Source organism: Hippocampus bargibanti, linkage group LG04, assembly GCF_051943395.1.
Source record: "Hippocampus bargibanti isolate YZ-2025 linkage group LG04, ASM5194339v1, whole genome shotgun sequence".
NCBI classification, from domain to species: Eukaryota; Metazoa; Chordata; class Actinopteri; order Syngnathiformes; family Syngnathidae; genus Hippocampus; species Hippocampus bargibanti.
The window spans coordinates 1,014,746-1,035,924 of NC_142737.1; the positions used below are offsets into that span (position 1 = coordinate 1,014,746).

The 21,179-nt window shown below is 38.4% G+C and overlaps 1 protein-coding gene across 5 annotated transcripts in view; it reads left to right on the forward strand.

The window, feature by feature from the left end:
• taok3a (TAO kinase 3a) overlaps positions 1 to 21,179 on the forward strand; it is a 41,308-nt gene that overhangs the window by 13,427 nt on the left and 6,702 nt on the right. For 4 of the 5 annotated variants that reach the window (XM_088993416.1, XM_088993417.1, XM_088993415.1 and 1 more), the window contains 14 exons: positions 1,698 to 1,916; positions 1,998 to 2,069; positions 3,233 to 3,334; positions 3,476 to 3,521; positions 5,082 to 5,178; positions 7,992 to 8,105; positions 8,751 to 8,842; positions 8,949 to 9,042; positions 10,737 to 10,818; positions 12,260 to 12,418; positions 12,636 to 12,821; positions 13,620 to 13,721; positions 19,600 to 19,836; positions 20,726 to 20,854. In XM_088993416.1, coding sequence (XP_088849542.1) covers positions 1,785 to 1,916; positions 1,998 to 2,069; positions 3,233 to 3,334; positions 3,476 to 3,521; positions 5,082 to 5,178; positions 7,992 to 8,105; positions 8,751 to 8,842; positions 8,949 to 9,042; positions 10,737 to 10,818; positions 12,260 to 12,418; positions 12,636 to 12,821; positions 13,620 to 13,721; positions 19,600 to 19,836; positions 20,726 to 20,854 — 1,644 coding nt within the window. In that variant the 5' untranslated portion in view covers positions 1,698 to 1,784. Of the gene's footprint in view, positions 1 to 1,697; positions 1,917 to 1,997; positions 2,070 to 3,232; positions 3,335 to 3,475; positions 3,522 to 5,081; positions 5,179 to 7,991; positions 8,106 to 8,750; positions 8,843 to 8,948; positions 9,043 to 10,736; positions 10,819 to 12,259; positions 12,419 to 12,635; positions 12,822 to 13,619; positions 13,722 to 17,824; positions 17,955 to 19,599; positions 19,837 to 20,725; positions 20,855 to 21,179 lie in introns of those variants that run through there. The other variant, XM_088993420.1, reaches the window with a different exon arrangement.

Here is a 21,179-nt window from a genome sequence, read left to right on the forward strand (position 1 = left end):
GGCAGCCACACGTGCCAGCGTTCACTCAACCCAGAAGTAACATAAAATAACCATCATTACAAAACAACTATAATAATAATAATAATAATAATAATAATAATAATAATAATAATCAAGATAGCTCGATAGAGATAAATATATAGAGATGGCTAGCTAGCTAGCTAGCTAGAGATAGCTCGATAGAGGTAAATAGATAGAGATGGTTCGATAGATAGCTAGCTAGATAAAGAGATACATTTTTTCCTATTATTAAGATTCATGAGAAGACCCTCCGCACCCTGCCCACCACCTTTTCCATATTACACGATTTTGTGTCAGAAGAGAATATTGCGTCGATGCCTCGACCCGCCAGGCACCGCGCGGCTGCGGGGCCGCCCGTCCGGTCCGCGGCCTTCTGCTCCAGTTTGCTCGGCTGCACAGGCACATTTTCACACGGAGGCACAGCGCTGCTCTCTCGTCTGACTGCCCCTCTTGGCTTTCGCTCGCTGTTTTTTCCTCTGCGGTGTGGAATCGGCACGCATGTCGGCCGGATGCAGCCGGCTAAGGCTAACGCGCGCAGGGCCGAGTGTTTGTTCTTGCTGACATGCAGTCAAAGGACACGTCGCAGACACCAAACATCAACGTCTAGCTGGTCGAAACTGCATGTGACACAATTTGCATGTTTCGACCCCTCCACTCGAGCTTATTTATATTGTGATGTCATGTTGCCATCAAATGATTATATAGTTGGTCAAGACTCCATTAGCATTTTAATAATACTCATACTAATACTAATAATAATTCATCATCATCATCATCATCTTTTTCTTAGGCGTGTTTGTATCATATTGATATATTTTTTAAAATCTTGTCATACATACAACCGAAATGTTACTGTATCGTAATACTTGATAGTCCAATATCATGGTGTGTCTGTATCGTGTATATATAAGCAATAATAATAATACATTTCATTTATAAGCGCCTTTCAAAACTCTCAAGGTCACTTTACAAGCACAGGATAAGTTTTTCTGTGGGTGAGCAGCGGTAATCACACGTGCCGGCGTTGACTCAACCCGGAAGTAACTCAAATCGATGGAAAGCTAGCTAGTAGCGGTGTGTCATTCACGAACGAACCGGCTCTTTCAAGTGAAGTCAAAGTCAGCTTTATTGTCAAATATGCTAATATGCAGGACATACAGCACAGATGAAATGAATGGAGTCGGCTCTTAATAGAGATATAGGAGCCAATTCGTGGTGGAAGACACACACATGCATGCTCACAGGATTATAAATAAAGTCACATCAATTTTAAAAAGGGTATACTGTATTGTATATTTTTGGTAGTAAATTATTTTAAGCAACAACAAAAAATGAAAAAGTGAGGAGCGATTTGGGAGCCAAAAGAGTCAGATTTTTTAAGTGAGCCGAGCCTAAAGAATCGACTCTCTAAAAAGAGCCGTAATTCATCAATACTAGCTAGCTAGCTAATAGATAGCTAATAATAATAATAATATGTTGCATTTATAAGCGCCTTTCAAAACTGTCAAAAATGCCACAAAAACAACGATAGTATTGAAATCTGGGTGCTTTTGCCTATAATCTTCCCAACGATGGCGAGGGGGTCTACTTGAGCCTTGAATGGGCCTCCCAATTGCCCGTTTTTACATATGTAACATTGTAATGATATTTTTTTATTATTTCTGTCGTCCTTCCAGGTGTGGGCAGCCAATGCCGGGCCAGTGGCGGGCGTCCGCCTGCGGTCGCAGCAGTCGTGGCAGCTCCGCCGCCAGCGGGCCTTAGCCATGCCGTCGTCAACGCGCAAGGGGGCGCCCAAGGACCCCGAGCTGGCTGAGCTCTTCTTCAAAGATGACCCCGAGGACGTCTTCTGCGACCTGCACGAGATCGGACATGGCAGTTTTGGGGCCGTCTATTTTGTAAGTTCTTCTTTGAAAATGTTCGTGCTGCAAGTGCTGCAACGGTGCCGTGATGACGGTGGCGGACTGTCTGTCGCTCAGGCCCGCAACTCGTATTCCAACGAAGTGGTGGCCATCAAGAAGATGTCCTACAATGGGAAGCAGACCACTGAGGTAAGACCGACGCGCTCGCGAGAAAATGGTGACGTTCACCAAAGGTACGACTGCAATCAAATTCCGGAAATTTGCCGGAAGCCGGCCGACACACTGAAAAGACATGCCGGAACACACACACCAAAGACCCTAAAAATTATTTACAGACGTCGGTCTCCAAATTGTACAGATGGCCGGGTTCAGCATATTTTAACCTTGCAGTCTACACTCTGCTTTCACAGACGTCAAAAAACTTTTCAGAATTTTCAAAATGCCATATTTTTCGGTGTATAAGGCGCACCCAAAAGCCTTGATTTTCTTGAAATTATGGTCCTGCGCCTTATACGCAGGTGCGCCTTATATGTGAAATAATATTGAGCCTCTTATGGTTCAATATTACTTCACATATAAGGCGCACCTTCGTTGAAAGCGCATGGTCATCTTTTGAAAGTCTTTTGGGTGCGCCTTATACACCAGAAAATGTGGTATTTATAAGGCACAATTTGGAACACTTTTTATTCATTAAAAGTGCGCATTGTAGTCCAGTGTGCCTTATATATGGAAAAAGTTTGAAAATACACCATTCATTGGGGGTGCGTGCGCCTTATACTCCAGTGCGTCTTATACACTGGAAAATATGGTATTTATAAGGCTATATTTAGAACACTGTTTTTTTTATTCATTGAAGGTGTGTGTTATATTCCAGTGTGCCTTATAAATGGAACATTTGAAAATACACCATTCATTGGGGGTGCGCCTTATACTACGTTGCGCCTTATACACTGGAAAATATGGTATTTATAAGGCAACATTTGAGACACTTTTTTTATTCATTCAAGGTGTGCCTTGTAGTCCAGTGTGCCTTATAAATGGAAAAAGTTTGAAAATACACCATTCATTTGGGGTGCGCCTTGTACTCCAGTGCGTCTTATACACTGGAAAATATCATATTTATAAGGCAATATTTGGAACACTGTTTTTTATTCATTGAAGGTGTGCCTTATAGTCCAGTGTGCCTTATAAATGGAAAATTTGAAAATACACCATTCATTGGGGGGTGCGCCTTATACTACATTGCGCCTTATACACGGAAAAATACGTAAACTTTGTCTTAAATTCATCTTGAATTTTAGTTTTGATCAATGTGTGAAAATATTGTAACTGTTGTGGTTCTTGTTGCGCAGAAATGGCAGGACATCATCAAGGAGGTGAAATTTTTGGGGCAGCTGAGGCACCCCAACACCATCGAATACAAAGGCTGCTACCTAAAGGACAACACGGCCTGGGTGAATCTTTATTTCATCGCACTGCTCACTTTACACTTTGGATTGGCTTTTTATGTCTGGACAGCGCCACCTATCGGTCAAATGTATGAAATACAAAATGATGCATGTTATTTGATTTTTTTTCCTTGTGTCTTTAAAAAGCTGGTGATGGAGTATTGCCTGGGCTCTGCATCCGATTTACTCGAGGGTAATTTTTCATTTGATTGATTTTATTTTTATTTGTATTTTTTTTAACTCATTCACTGCCAGACGATGTGCAAAAATGTGTCCAATCCAGTGCCAGGGTTTTTGTCATGATCACTGAAATTGCAGGACCCACATAATATTGAGTTTTAGGACTACATAAACATTGAATTCAGCGTAAGAAACTTTAGATTCTCTTCTTTCATCATCAAAAAAAACAGTTCATTCTTAAGTTATATGGTTCTGGAGTTATATGAGCTTGAAATCGGGGCGGCTGTACAAAATACAATACAATGCATATATATCGATCTATATAGAGCTTTAAGAGAGGTTGAAGCTGGAACGAAGTGCTAGCATGGACAAAAGGAAAATACTACCCCCTTGTGGAATGGAAAACCATTGCCAGAGGTCTCACCAGCGCTTTATCAGCACCCCTGAAAAAAAAAAAAATATATACAAAAACCTGAACAAATTGGGGAATGGCGCTCCATGTCATATTTTTAATTGCTGAATAAATTTGGGAATGGCAGTGAATGAGTTAAAGGATGGTTGTAAATACAAGTACAGTAATATCTCGGCTTAAAAACGCTTTAGCTGACGAACTTTTAGGTTTCGAACGTTAAATTGATGAACATTTTACTTGGCATCCAAACAGTTTTTCGGGATAGACACGGCGCGCCACAACGAGTGATGTGTCGTTCGCGAACGAGCCGGTTCTTGGAGCTCCTAACAAGGAGCTGGAATTGGCAGCCAACTTTTTTTTGTCCTTAGTCTTCGGTTAAAGCCGCACATGATTGGTCAAGATCCGTGGTAGAGGAGGTGTGTGTCCTGGCACGTAGCCAGGACACAAGCAGCAGTGAGCGGGGGGAGGAGTTACAGAAACAGAAACAAACACACGCGAAAGAGAGACGACAGAGCTTGAAACAAAAAAACAAACGTGAAAAAAAAAAAAAAAAACATGAGTGAAATGGTGAGAATAAGGATAGAAAACAGTGAAATTTGGACTCTTTTCAACTTTATTGATCGTTCAAAGGCAGAGTGTAGACTGCAAGGTTAAAATATGCCATCAATCAGACTACAAATAACCCGCACAAGCCATCTGTACAATTTGAAGAGAACATACAAGCGAGAGAACCAGCTATTAATGAAGTTTCTAGTGTGTCTGCCTGCATCTGTTGCAATATCACAACACAACTAAGATGTACAACCCAGAGCTCCTTGGCAAAAAGCCATCAAGCCATCAACGACCATCACAAAGGTCAATAAAACGACGTTATTATACAGTACTGTTAATTTCTATAATTATAATACCATAGCATATTTATTATACGTAAAATAAGGTATATTGTGTGGCTTATTTAAGGCTTATTTAGTTGAAAATTATGTTGTATAGGGATCTGGGAACGGATTATTCTCGTTTTAATAGTTTCCTATGGGAAATTAATATTTGGAAAACACACTTTTCGCCTTACACACACTTTCTGGGAACCATTTAAGTTTGTAAGCCAAGGTATCACTGTACTCTGAACAGATTGTGATTTCTATTTTTTGGGTTCCATTTAAGTTCACAAGAAACCACTGCAAGAAGTGGAAATCGCCGCCATTACCCACGGTGCCTTGCTGGGACTGGCTTACTTACATTCCCACAACATGATTCACAGGTGAGTGGACAGCTTTTTAAAGGACAACCGACACCATTTTTTTGTTTCCTAACTGACATCAGAAAAACGTTTTATAGCGTCTAAAATACCCAAAGCACGCAGGCAGATATTTTTAGTCAAATGCAAAACACCAATAAAAATGACTTCAAGTGTCCCAAAACGACTTCAAAATGAAACCGGAAGTGCCCAGTTTCAGAAGGTCCCGTCCCCGTGTTCGTGACGTCACGCCAAGACGTCTTTCTTTGCTCAAGAATCAAAACAATGGCTTCAGATTCAGAGAAGATGCTTTCTTGTGACTCATTCAGTTATGAACGTGATTCAAATAGTTCTGAAGAGGAAAGCATAAATGTTTGCAATCGATTAAAGAATTCCTTCCGTGTCCTTTTGAGGCGTCTGGACAGAAATGTACCACCCAAAAAATGCAGACGATGGCGACAAAGCTCCGTGGAAATAGGCTGATTTGTCTTCTGGGAATTTTTGTCAACTAGTATCAAATAGTAGTCTTGGTACAAGACACAATGATTCACCATCGCATTATTTATGTGTTTTCCTTCTAATTTCGCAGTTTTCAGACCAAACAAAGTACCGCAAAATGCATTGTGTGTCGCTTTCTCGGTCAGGGGCGTTCCTTTAGTGACGTCACGTCAGGAATCGTCACCAACTGGCAAACAAGACTTCCTGAATATTCAGTGCGAGTCTTAAAACGTAAAATCGAGCTATATGCGCTGGAATCTTTGTAAAATGCGCTTGGTAGAAGTCATTGAAGCCATTTTACAAATGATGGACATAACTTGTCCGGAGGTGTCGGTTGTCCTCGAAGTCGTCTATGTGAACATTGAAGACAAGTCAAGCGAGGCGACCTTTCGTCTCCGGCGTCATATCTCAGCTTCTCTTATCTCTTCTGTGAGTCACAGCCGGATGAACTTTGCACTGTTAAGCAATAAAATGCAAACGTGCTAACAAGAAATGATATAGGATGACATTTTTTGGACCATATTTGGACATGGGATAATTTGCTTGGACAGCATGTCGTCATCAAATATGTGCCATTATCTCGATTTTCATAGTTTATCATCTTTTTCATTTTTATATTTGGAGGAGGGAAGGAAGGCGGCAACATTTTTTATTGATTTTTTTTACATACCACCATTTTTTTTGGCCGAAAAGAAAAAAACAAAATAATTGTTTTAAAATGTCCAATGGAAAACATGCATCTCCAAATTGGTTTTGTTTTTTTAATAGCAAAATTATCACATTTATTTTACTATAAATTCACCAGAAAATCAATATTTCATTATGTCACATACATTTCTTAAAATATAGATATTTTTTCACATTTCTATTACAAAAAAAACTCATTTGTATTAAATAAATACATGAATAAATACATAAATAAATAGATACATCGATAAATAAATACATTGAAATATATAAATAAATACATAAATAAATTAATTAAAACATGAATAAATCGATACATTAATTTCAAGTCTTCTTTTCGTTTTGGCTTTTCTCTTCAGGGGTCGCCACAGCGATAAATTAATTAAAATGTAAATAAATAAATACATAAATAACTAGATAAATAGATAAATAAATAGATGGATAAATAAAAATAAAAACATAAAAGAAACAAATAAATAAAAATACATAAATAAATAAATACTGTACTTAAATAAATCAATTAAAATATGGATAAATAGATGAATACATTAATTACAATGTAAATAAATACATAGATAAATTGATAAATAAATACATAAATAAATACATACATACATAAATAGATAAATAAATAACTAAATAAATAAAAAATAAATAAATACATACATAAATAAAGTAATTAAAACATGAATAAATAGATAAATTAATTAAAATGTCTGCTTTTCCTTTTGGCTTTTCCCTTTAGGGGTCACCACGGCGATAAATTAATTAAAATGTAAATAAATACACAAATAAATAGATACATCGATACATAAATAGATTGATGAATAAAAATAAATACATAAAAAGACACAAATAAATAAATATATTAAAACATAATAAAATAAATAAATAGATACATTGATAGATAAATAAATACAAATACATAACTAAAACATACATAAATAAATTAAAAAACAAAATAAATAGATGAATTAATTAAAATGTCTTCTTTTCCTTTTGGCATTTCCCTTTAGGGGTCGCCACGGCGATAAATTAATTAAAATGTAAATAAATACACAAATAACTCGATAAATCGAAACATAAATAGATTGATAAATAAAAATAAATACATAAAAAGACACAAATAAAAATACAGAAATAAATAAATACTCAAATAAATAATTTAAAACATGATGAAATTTTTAAATAAATTTAAATAAATAAATTCATTAAAATGTAAATAAATACATAACTAAATACAGACATAAATAGATCAATAAATAAATAGATTGGTGAATAAATAAATATATAGATCAATAAAAATGAATAAATAGATCAATAAATAAATAAATAATTTTAAAAATTGCTTAGATTGACTTGGTTTTTCTATTTAGTTTTAATTAATTTAGGAGGAAGTTTTTTTTTAGGCTTGAGAAAACGTTTTTTAGCATAACTTATATTACTTTATATGTAAAGAATATTAGATTAATGGATAAAAGCAAGGACATTTTCTCGATAGTTACAGTTCGTTTTAGATCATATAAGATGGCAACCAACATAAGACGCTATTTGTGTTCATTTTCCCTCTTTTGCATTTTTTTTGTGGCAAAGCTTTATTGAAAGTTTTAAAAATTATTAATTATTATGATTATTTTTGGCGTTTCTTTCAGAGACGTGAAAGCAGGCAACATCCTGCTGACGGAGACCGGCCAAGTCAAGCTGGCTGATTTTGGCTCCGCCTCCATCGCCTCTCCCGCCAACTCCTTTGTGGGGACGCCCTATTGGTGAGGCTTTCAAATTGTGTGTATCTGTGTTTGTATGACTAGTCTTGTGAGGACCACTAACATTTTATACCATACGTAGTGAGGACATTTTTGACAAGTGAGGACCTTTTGGCCAGTCCTCACAAGTTTTTCATTATAAAGGCTTCTAGAGGGTCTATAAATGCATCTGTTAAAGTTTCAGCAAGGTCCTCACAAATTCACCCAAATGATTTTTTGGTGTGTATTTTCATTTCACTTGGATACACACACTTTTTACTCAATGCGTGTGTTTATATGTGTGTGTGTGTGTGTGTGTGTGCTTGGTTAATGAGAGGAAAAGGTTCATACCGCAAAAAGTAAAACCATATTTTAACCAAATTCACTGCAGAGGTGAGGACTTTAAATGTACCCATTCAGAAACCTCAGTCCTGCTGTTATTTCAGTTTCAAGTCCACTTTTTATTGCTTTGTTTTTAAAGAAGTTGAAGTGGGAAATGGGGTGACATAAAGTGTTCAAATGCAACACTAGTTCTTCTTTAAAGTTATGGTCCTCACTCCTTATCTGGAGTTATCCGGACCTCACAAAACAATCGAAACAGGAATGTGTGCGTGTGTGTATGTGTGCGTGCGTTTGTGTACAATGGCATGTTTTTATGGGTGTGTTCAGGATGGCCCCCGAAGTTATCCTGGCCATGGACGAGGGCCAGTACGAAGGAAAAGTGGACATCTGGTCGCTGGGGATCACCTGCATCGAATTAGGTAGCCTCTGTTTTCTCGCCACGGCAACAAAAAACAAAAACAAAACAAATACTTTTGGAACTTTTGGTCGCCAACGGGGTGACGTTGATCTCGCGTCTGCTTCCAGCCGAACGCAAGCCGCCATTGTTCAACATGAACGCCATGAGTGCCTTATATCACATCGCGCAGAACGACTCGCCCACCCTGCAGGCCAATGAGTGGTAAGGCGCTAATGGTTCCCCGTACCGTATCGTACCGTATCATACCGTATCGTACCGTACCATGGCATCAGCGTTCCGCTCCCTGGTTTCGTTTCGTTTTTTTGACATTTGTTTTTCTCCATTTATTTCATTTTAGTGGGTTTTGGAAGAAAATTTGTATTTATTTATTTATTTATTTATTTATTTACTATTTATCTATTTAACTATTTATCTATTTATCTATTTATTTATCAATTTATCTATCAAATTATCTATTTATTTCTTTTATTGTGTTTTAATATATTTATTTATTCATCCATCAATTTACTTAGCTATTTATTTCTGTATTTATTTACATCGTAATTAATGTATTCATCTATTTTTACATATTTTAATTGATTTATTTAAGTACAGTATTTATTTATGTATTTGTATTTATTTGTGTGTTATGTATTTTTATTTATCCATGGATCTATCAATTTATCTATTTATTTCTTTTATTGTGTTTTAATATATTTATTTATTCATCCATCAATTTACTTATCTATTTATTTCTGTATTTATTTACATTGTAATTAATGTATTCATCTATTTATACATATTTTAATTGATTTATTTAAGTACAGTATTTATTTATTTATGTATTTTTATTTATTTGTGTCTTATGTATTTTTATTTATCCATCTATTTATTTATCTAGTTATTTATGTATTTATTTATTTACATTTTAATTTAATTTATCGCTGTGGCGACCCCTAAAGGGAAATGCCAAAAGGAATAGAAGACATTTTAATGAATTTATTTATTTATCTAATTATCTATTTATTTATGTAGTTGTATTTATTTATTTATGTATGTATTTATTTATTTATTTATTTAATACAAATGAGGTTTTTTTTTTTTTTGGTAATTAAAATGTTTATTTATTTATTTTTTGTTTATTTGTTTGTACTTCAATTTTGGCGGTGGCCTCACAGTGCAGTGTATCGGGCATGTTCTTTCCGGACCCGCGTGGGTTTTCTCCGGGTACTCTGATTTCCTCACACTTTCCAAAAACATGCATGGCGGGGTCATCGAACGCTAAACTGTCCCTTATATGTGAGCTCCATTGTTTGTTTGTTTGTTTGTTTGTTTGTTTGTTTGTTTATTTGTCACATGCACACTTAGCCACCAGGTGGTGCTAAAGCACCGACCCTTTTGCCCCCAACCCCACTGCCCATTGGCAAAATTCTCCAAGAAAAGCATTAATAGTGGCTGATGGGCAGATCAAGCGAATTCAAACGAATACGGCAAATATTTCCAACCATATATTCATTATTTGCTTTTTAGTCCCGGGAGAAAGTTTTTCTGTGGGTGTGCAGCGGCAGCCACACGCGCCAGCGTTCACTCAACCGGGAATAACTCAAATAAATCAAGTTAGCTAGCTAGCTAATAGATAACTAATAGCTTGATAGCTAGTTAGACAGCTAAAAGACAGCAAATAGATAGATAGCTAGCTGTGTAGCTAGCTATATATTCTATAAGTTTCTACTCACCCACAGAAAAACTGATCCCGTGACTGTAAAGTGACCTTGAAAGGTGCTGATAAATGAAAGGTATTATTATTATGATAATAGATAAATAGCTAGTCAGCTAGGTGGCAAATAGATAGCAAATATCTAGCTAGCTCGGTAGCTATTGTCAGTCGTTGTTGATGATGTTATCGACTGTTGCAGGTCTGACCCTTTCCGGAGCTTTGTGGACTACTGCCTACTGAAAATTCCTCAGGACAGACCCTCGTCGGGGGAGTTGCTACGAGTGAGTCCTAATTGCCGCGGTTATTGTCACCTGTGGGATTTTTGGGGTGTAATTTTTCATTATTTTTTTTTTTTAAAGCCAATTTTCAGCACAGCTTCTCTCCTTTGCTTTTCTTCAAATGCGACGACGGCGGCGGCGGCACCCCGCCGAGGTTGCGAAATGAGGTCGAAGGCAGCGGGATTACAATGAGATTACAAATACTCTTTTCCGCCATTTGACCGGGTCACAAATGCTATTTGACAAATCAAACTTAAAGACCCCAAATAATGTCCAACATGACGGACAATAACACGGAGCGCCTGCCTTGCGTGACTGACGGCCCCCCAACAAAAACGGCTTGCGATGGAGTCCCAAATCCTCACAAGGCGGTTTGAAAATGTACCTTTCAATTGTGCGGGTATTCGGGCCCATTTCGCCAAATGGTGCCACAGTGATCAACTGGTGTTCGCTTCACAGTCCATCGCTCCGGCCTCCCAATGTGGAGTTTTCATGTTCTGACTCAATCTGCTTGGGTGGGTTTTTTTCCGGGTATTTCGATTTCCTTCCGCATTCTAAAATCACCCATGGCAGGTTCATGAAACACTCTTAAAAAGGTCCCTACATGTGACCCTGTACGGAGTTTACATGTTCTCCCTCAATCTGCTTGGGTGGGTTTTGTCCGGGTATTACGATTTCCTACCACGTTTTAAAATCACAATGGAATTTGCCTGTTCTCCCTCAATCTGCTTGGGTGGGTTTTCTCCGGGTATTCTGATGTCCTCTAAGATTCTAAAATCACCCATGGCAGGTTCATGAAACACTCTTCAAAAGGTCCCTACATGTGACCCTGTACGGAGTTTACATGTTCTCCCTCAATCTGCCTGGGTGGGTTTTGTCCGGGTATTCCGATTTCCTCCCACATAGCCAGCCAGGCTGCCAGCAACGGTGACCCCGTTCAACCGGGAATAACTCAAATAGATCAAGTTAGCTAGCTAGCTTGATAGCTAGTTAGACAGCTAATAGATAGCAAATAGATAGCTAGCTAGGGAGCCAGCAACGAAGACCCCGTTCAAACGGGAATAACTCAAATAGATCAAGTTAGCTAGCTAGCTTGATAGCTAGTTAGACAGCTAATAGATAGCAAATAGATAGCTAGCTAGGGAGCCAGCAACGAAGACCCCGTTCAACCGGAAATAACTCAAATAGATCAAGTTATCTAGCTGGCTAATAGATGACTAGCTATCTATTAGCTAGCTAACTAGCTTTCTATCTATTTGAGTGAACGCCAGCGCGTGTGGCTGCCGCTGCTCACCCGCAGAAAAAATGATCCTGTGACTGTAAAGTGACCTTGAGAGTTTTGAAAGGCGCTTGGTGACATTTCCGGCAATAGCGGGTCCCAAAAATGCGGGTGTTCAACTTTCCGTTTTTTTTTTTTTTTTTTTTTTTTCTTTCTTTTCCCAAGCACGACTTTGTTCGCCGGGAGCGTCCGGCGAGGATCTTGCTCGACCTGATCCAGAGGACCAAAGATGCCGTCCGCGAGCTGGACAACCTGCAGTACCGCAAGATGAAGAAGCTCCTCTACCAGGAGAAGCACATGGGGGAGAGCCAGGAGGATGAAGAGGTGGGACTGTCGCGCAAATGCAAACAGCACCCGTTTAGTCACACAAGGTAGACCTGCAAACGTTCTCCAAAAACAAGGCCAGCGTGCTTGCTTCACTCCTCATTTTATTTTATTTTATTTTTATTTTTGACATTCCGCTCGTCAATCATCTATCCCATCCATCAATCAAATAACAAGACTGGAATTTAAACGGGTGTGTAACTTTTGGGACTCGCAGGATAGTGAGGGGGCCAGCTGCAAGATGAACAGTCTGGGCAGCAGTCATTCCATAGCCAGCGCGTCGGTCAGCACGGGAAGCCGCAGCAGCAGCGTCAACAGCCTGCAGGAGGTTCTGGACGACATTAGCGTGATGCACCCGCACGACTACGGGAGCACGCTGGACTCCTCCGCGCACACTGAAAAGGTATTAGTGCCTAAACGGGCTGCGGCGCTCGGTGTCGCTAATCAACTCCCATTCCTCAAGTGCAACCAGGCTAGTTTTTTCCCGAAGATGTACGAGCGCGGAATATGCGCCGTGTGGATCAGTCCGCCTAAACGGGCTGCAGGATCCCCTTTGCGGTCGTAGCGAAGCATATTGTCTGTATTCGTCACGCATTACTTTACAGACCGCTACCAGTTGTGGTTTTTCTTGAAGATACAAATGCAGAAAATGTGTGGCATCGGTGGGATGGAGCTTGCCACCTCGACGGGCTGCAAAGGGCGGCTGTCCCAAAAGCAGCGCGTTAACTGACTCGAGTGGTTTTTGCGAGCACACGGACACCAAACATGATTTTTCTTGAGACAAAGCGGGGGAAAAAGGACTCTGCCGCCTCGATGGGATGCGTTGAGTGATCGGTAGACAATCCAAAGTTGGCGTGTTGGTTATTTTTGTGGTCACATTTTTTTCCAGAATGTCGCCAGGTTCAATTGACCTCCAAGCAAATAAAACATTGAGTGTTTGATGCCTAAACGTGGTCCCAGCAAGTAAAGTCCTATGGGCTAAACGGGCTGCCTAAGGTTTTTAATAACGATCTTAAGCTGCATCCTGACTTTGGTTCCTGTCTTAGCCGCTACCCGTCTCACTTTTCTCTTAATAAAAATGAGTAATAATCAACACGGCGGACGAAAGAGTTTCTGCTCAAACAGGCTGCGTAACGTTAAACGGGTAGATTCGTGTGAAACAAAATGGAGGCATGAAATGTACATGTTCGCTGTGTTTCAGGAGCGACAGTACACGTGGGATGACGGTATTCACCCAAAGAGCAGCCAAGCCCAAAACTACAAGAACCAGGCCCGTTTTGCGACCATCAAATCAGCATCCTTGGTAAGAGCGTGACTTGCTTTAGTCGGTCGGCCGTATCTGCTGCCTAAATGGGTAGCATGTAACGCACTGTGAATGCTGAGACTTTGCTATTTTTTTGGACGTCCACAATGACAATGTTTTTGGTTCTAGCGTCAGAAACAAAATCTATATGGCAGTAGCGTGTGGAGTTTGACGCCTCGACGGGCTGCATGAGATATTTGGTGCAACGTGTGGGCTGGAAAGCCACATTTTGTAACTTCCTAGTCATCACGTTTGATTTATTTTGAAAAGGTGGCGCCAGTTGAGGTGTGTTGGGATGTTTTTTTTTTTTTGCTTTCAGCCTAAACGGGTTGTGGAAGATGTTGTGTGGAGGTCTCACCATCAAAAGATTTGCACCTCCGCATTTTGCAAATTGCCGACCAAATTCGATGTTTTTTGTTCTCCTGACACTGTAATTGACAGCAGGATGGAGAGCTAGACGGGATGCGGAAATCATTGGACTGATGTCCCAATCTGATGTCATGACATATTTACATACATATTTATGACATCTATTAAAGCAAATTGAATTGCTTGAACCACCACCGGCGGCGTAAAAATGGATGTCGGCAGCCGCCTAAAGGGGCTGCGTGGCGACCTCATCGCTTTTTCTTTCACGTCTTTTCTTTCTCTCCGTTTTCTCTTTGTGTGTCTCTCGCTCGTCTGTTGTCATAGAAACAAGCCGTAGTAAGTTGTAGGAAGTCGGCCGCCTTTCACGTGGGCTTTTTAAACCCTATGTGAACCGCTGCGTGCATGTGTGGGTGTGCACGTGTGCGTGTGTGTGTGTGTGTGCCTCTGCGAGTGTGTGTGCGTGTTTGCGAGAGTGTCGAACGGGTGCAAGTGAGCATGTGTGGATTTATGTGTGAGAGTTAATGTTAGGAATGTGTGTGTCTGTGTGTGTTGTGCTTGAGTGTGTAGCACCTACGTGTGTATATTTGTGTCTATTTGTGTGTATATATATATGTGTGTGTGTGTGTGTGTGTGTGTATGTGTGTGTGTGTGTGTGTGTGTGTGTGTGTGTGTGTGTGTGTGAATTGGTCTGTGTGTCTGTGTGTGTATATATATTTATGTGAGTGTATTTGTATCTGTGTGTATTGTGTGTGTGTGTGTGTGTCTATTTGTGTGTCTGTGTATATGTGTGCGTGTGAATTTGTGTGTGTTTGTGACTATTTGTGTGTCTCTGTGTGTTTTCGTATGTCTTTATTTGTGTGTATATTTATGTGTTTGTGTGTGTTTGTATCTATTTGTGTGTGTGTCCATTTGGGTGTATGTGTGTGTGTGTATATTTATGTGTTTGTGACTATTTGTGTGTATTTGTGTCTTTATTTGTGTGTATATTTATATGTACGTGTGTGTAAGTGTGTGTCTATATATTTGTGTGTGTGTGTGTGTGTGTGTGTGTGTTGTGTGTGTGTGTGTGTGTGTGTGTGTGTGTGTGTGTGTGTGTGTGTGTGTGTGTGTGTGTGTGTGTCTGTCTGTGTGTATATGTGTGTGTGAGTATTTGCATGTGTGTGTCTATTTGTGTGTCTGTGTGTATATATGTGTGTGTGTATTTGTGTATGGTTGTGCCTGTGTGTGTATGTGTCTGTGTGGATTTCTATGTCTTTATTTGTGTGTATATTTATGTGTTTATGTCTCTTTATGTGTTTGTGTCTGTGTATTTGTATCTTTATCTGTGTGTATATATGTGTATGTCTGTGTGTGTGTGTGTGTGTGTGTGTGTGTGTGTGTGTGTGTCTATACGTGTGTTTGTGTCAGTGTGTATTTCTACGGATGCTTGTGTGTGTGAGTATGTGGCATGAGATGGTGTGTGTAGCACCTGCATGTGCGTGCGTGTGTGCGTGCGCTGGTGTGTGTGTGTGTGTGTGTGTGTGTGCAAGTGAGAATGTGAATGTGTGTGTGTGCCCTTGACAAAGGTGTGAAACACACACGTGCGTGCTCACACCTTGGTTCATCTGAGGCTTTCGATGACGTGCACATGCACGCGCATGGCTCCTGGATTGGTGCTGGATGACATCATCCTGTTTGCCCGCGTCCTCAAGCAGGGAGACAAAGAGACGGCCGCCGACGTTGCAATGGTGGCAAATGCCGTTAATATCTTCATCATTATTATTATTATTATCATCATCATCATCATCATCATCGTCGTCGGTGGGTACATGGTTATTTCAGGTCATATTATTTGTTATTATTATTATTATTATTATTTTTACTTTGTTACGTCCGGTGTGAGTGAATGCTGGCGAGTGTGGCTGCCGCTGCTCACCCGCAGGAACAAATATCCCGTGACAGTAAAGTGTCCTTGAGAGTTTTGAAAGGCGCTTAAAAATGAAATGTATTATTATTATTATTATTATTATAAATTTCATCCACAACCCTTGATTTCCAAAACAAAATGGCCGTGCATCCATGCCCTTTTAATAATAATAATAATAATCCATTTCATTTCTAAGCGCCTTTCAAAACTCTCAAGTACCCTTTACAGTCACAGGATACGTTTTTCAGTGGAAGAGCAGCGGCAGCCACACGCGCTAGCGTTCACTCAATCCGGAAGTAACTCAAATAGATAGAAAGCTAGCAAACTACCTAATAATAATAATAATAATAATAATAATAATAATAATAGCCGTGCATCCATGCCCTTATTTCCAAAAACAAAATGGCTGTCCAAAAAAAATGCGCAAAATGATTGACATTTCGTTCCTGTTTTGGTCCCTTGCATCTATAAAATATGGACGACTGTTCTCCAAAATCAAAGCAAATCTTTTTATTTTTTTTTAAATTTATTTATTTATTTATTTATTTATTTATTTATTTATTTATTTATTTATTTTTTCCCAAAAGTAAATAAATCAGTCGAAAATCAGTCTGCTTTCAAAATATGACATTCGCTGAAATTACAATAGTAATAATAATAATAATAATACTAATACATTTCATTTTAAGCGCTTTTCAAAGCACTCAAGGACACTTTGCAGTCACAGACAAGTATAGGTACTATAATAAATAAAATACAATCGCAAATAGAATACAGTGGGGCCTTGGCTTACGAACTTAATTGCTTCCCAGACAGAGTGTGTAAGGTGAAAAGTGTGTATCCCAAAAATTAATTTACCATAGGAAACCATTGAAATGAGAATAATCCGTTCCCAGGTCTCCATAAAATATAATTTTCAACTGAATGAGCCTTAAAACTACACACGATATACCTTATTCCATCTATAATAAATGTGCTATTGTATTGTAGTGAAAGTAATACACTGCATTGTATAATAAAGTCAATAAACAATAAATAAAATACAGATATAAATAGAAACGAGAAAGAGCTACAGAGAAAATGCCATTTTAAATCAATTCAACAAATTCAAGTTGTTGCGAAATGATTCATCAATTACCCCAAAATTTGACGATAGAAAGCTTGAAAAAGAAGCGAGGCCAAACAATCGAGTGTGTAAGGAGAAAAGTGTGTATCCCAAAACTTAATTTCCCATAGGAAACCATTGAAATGAGAATAATCCGTTCCCAGGTCTCCATAAAATATAATTTTCAAGTAAATAAGCCTTAAAACTACACACAACATGCTTTATTCTATGTATAATAAATGTGCTATTGTATTGTAATGAAAGAAATACACTGCACTGTATAATAAAGTCAATAAACAATAAATAAAATACAGATATAAATAGAAACAAGAGAAAGAGCTACACAAAAAATGCCATTTTAAATCAATTCAACAAATTCAAGTTGTTGCGAAATGATTCATCAATTACCCAAAAATTTGACGATAAAACAATCGATACGGCGGCCATGGGGTTAACGCGACCGCTTGCCATTTTCCTCACAAACGTGGCCACCCGACCCCCCCCCCCCCCCCCCCCCTCCCTCGTTCAATGAGGTATTCATGTGACCCACCTGCTGCCCGCCGCTAAGCGTTAGCACCGCTCAAAGGGCGGCTCTGTGTTAGCCTCCTCCTCCCTTTTACGTGACCCGGGCACCAACCAGGGTTGGCGTTCTCGGGGGGTTTGGGGGTTGGGGGCGGGGCTCCCTTGGACCCCGGGGCCATTTCGCCGGCGGGTCCAGAGGACGCCGCCCGGGCCAGGCTCCCGGATGCCGCTGCGCTGGGCCGCGCTCGCCGCCATGTTGGGCCTGAGGCGTTCGGCCGGAACGTACCGGAAGATGCGTAGCGAAGACCCCCAGCAGCCTTTTCGGCGTCAGGTCTGCTTGGACCCGTTTCGTCATTTTGGAGGAAAGCGAAAAAAGAAATGTTTTGATTGAGAGCGGGATGATAATCGGGCCGTTTTGGTGATTGATGACGAGTGTGAAAGGAAAATGGCCATCAATTATTATTTAAAAATATCATTGATTTGTTTTTGATGATCAATTGATAGTCCAGCTGTTTTTGTGTTTTGGTGGCCTCCCAATTGTTTATTTATGATATTTTTTGCAGGGGGGGGGGGGCAAAAGTGGATTGATTATCCTTGGAGGAAACATTCCGATTTCACGATCACACAAAATGTCACAATGCTTCTCAATCAAAATTGACTATGTGTATCACTATTTATTTATTGATATGTATGAATTTATTTATTTTCTTTGTCTTTGTTTATTTATATCGTTGTGTTTATTTATTTGTCTGTATTTTTTTTGGGTTATTTATCTAGTTATTTATTTATTGTTTATTTTTGGTTTATTGTTTATTTGTTATTTATTTTTTATTATTTGTGTATTTTTGCTTATTTATGTATTTATTTCTTGTTAATTTGTTGGTCTTATTGTTTATTATTTATTTGTTTTTATTATTATTATTATTATAGTAGTAGTAGTAGTATTAGTATTAGTATTATTATTGTCTTTTATTAGTTTTATTGTGTATTCCTGTTTCATTTTTTTATTTGTGTCTATTTTTTAAATGTATTTATTTTGTTATTTATTTATTGTTATTATTCTTATAAATGTATTTATTTATTTATTTATTTGTTTATTTATTTTTATTATGTATTCATGTTTTATTTATTTCTGTCTTTTTTATTATTATTTATGTCGGTATTGTTTATTTGTTGGTCTTATTGTTTATTTATTATGTATTTGTTTTATTATTATTATTGTATGTCTATTTTTATTTGCTTGGTTGTGTATTTTATTTATTGTTTATTTATTTGTGGTTTAATTATTATTATTATTATTATTATTATTGTATGTCTATTTTTATTTGCTTGGTTGTGTATTTTATTTATTGTTTATTTATTTGTGGTTTAATTATTATTATTATTATTATTTTTTTTTTTTATTATATTTTTATTTGTTTGGTTGTGTATTTTATTTATTGTTTTTGTGGTTTAATTATTATTATTATTATATGTATATTTTTATTTGTTTGGTTGTGTTTTTTATTTATTGTTTATTTGTGGTTTAATTATTATTATTATTATTAAAATTATTATTGTCATGATTATTGTTAATTTATTATCCGTCTTTTTGTATTTGTTTGGTTGTTTAGTTCTTGTTCATTTAATGTTTGTTAATTTATTGTTTATTTATTATTTATTGTTCATTATTATGATTTATTATTATTCTTATTTATGATGATTATGATTATTATTTATCTGGATATTTTTGACTCTGTGTAGAAAGTAGCTTGTGCGATATATACTGGGAAAACTGGAACTGATGAAATCTAAATGTAAATTTCCAAAACAACAACAAGAAAAATGAAAAATGGGATTTTGTCCAATGCTGGCATAACAAACAAACAAACAAACAAACAAACAAAAGACAACAAAAGTCGTCACACATTCTGAAACAAACGACTCCTCTGCTTTGCCGTCCAAAGTCAAAAGTTGTTCTTTTGTCTCTCTCTCAGGTGACCAAGCAGATCCACGAGCACGAGCATGAGAGCGAACTGCGCGAGCAAATGTCGGGCTACAAACGTATGCGGAGGCAACACCAAAAGCAGCTGATCGCCCTGGAGAACAAACTCAAAGCCGAGATGGACGAACACCGCCTCAGGTTGCACAAGGAGGTGGAGACGCAGGCCAACAACGCCTACGCCGAGCTGGAGAAGCTCGCCAAGAGGCACGTCGCGCACGCCGACAAGGAGGTATGCGCTCACCAAAACAAAATACAAAATGCACCAAAAAAGAAATAAAGGAGGGAAAAGCAACATTGCTCACATAGATGTAAAAAAAAAAATGGACAAGAATAACTTAGAGCCGCATGCTGCTTCACCGAGACGTTCCGAATTCCGCTGTGCTAACGCTTAAAGGACAAGCGACGTCACTTTTTTGTTTCCTAACTGACATCTAAAATACTCAAAACACACAGGCTGATATTTTTAGTCAAATGCAAAACACCAATCAAAATGACTTCAAGTGTCTCAAAACTGCCACAAAATGAGCTAAAAACGGGGAATTTTCCAGAAAGTCCCACCCCCTTGGTCGTGACGTCATGCCGGGATACTCCAGACACAAAACAACGCCTTCAGAGAGTTCAGATTGGGAGAAGATGCTTTCTTGTGACTCACCCAGTTATGAATATGATTGAAAATGTTCTGAAGAGGAAAGCATAAATGTTTGCAATCCATTAAAGGAGTCCTTCCGTCTCATTTGAGGCGTCTGTACTCTAATGTAGCGCCCAGAAAATGCACAAGATGGCGCCCAAGGTACGTTGGAAATGGGCTGATTTGTCCGCTGGGAATTTGCGTCAACTTACACCTTCTTTATGCGTGTTAGCGCAATTGGCTGCGACACACAACGATTCACCATGGCGTTATTGATGTCGTTTTCCTTTCGCCATCAACACGACGTTTTCAGACCAAACAAAGTACCCATAATGCATTGTGTGTCGCTTTCTCGGTCAGGGGCGCTCCCTCCGTGACGTCACTCAGGGCATCGTCATCAACTCAAAAAAAAAAGACTTCCTGAATATTCAGTGCGAGTCTTAAAAGGTAAAATATAGCTAACAACATGCCAACCTGCGAACCGGCGCAGGCAAAGGGGTCGCTGGCCGAGGAGAAGAAGTTTCAGCAGCAGATGGTGGCGCAGCAGAAAAAGGAGCTCAGCACGTTCCTGGACACGCAGAAGAAGCAATACAAACTCTGCAAGGAGAAGATTAAGGAGGTAAGCGAGTCAACTGCTCAGACCGGGTGGGCCAGCTAGCAAGACGGCTATATATATATATATATATGTATATATATATATATATACAGTATATATATATATACAGTAAAGTCTCGTTATATTCAAGGGAGTCCGAAAAATATCGATATAACCGGGACTATCGATATATCCGACCCTGTTTGCATGTAATTTTCTCCGTGCGTGCATAGAAATAGTATCGATATAACCAGGCCTATCGATATATCCGATATCGATATAACGAGACTTTACTGTATTTTCATATATTATTTATTAATTATTAGATTATTTATTTATTTATTTAAAT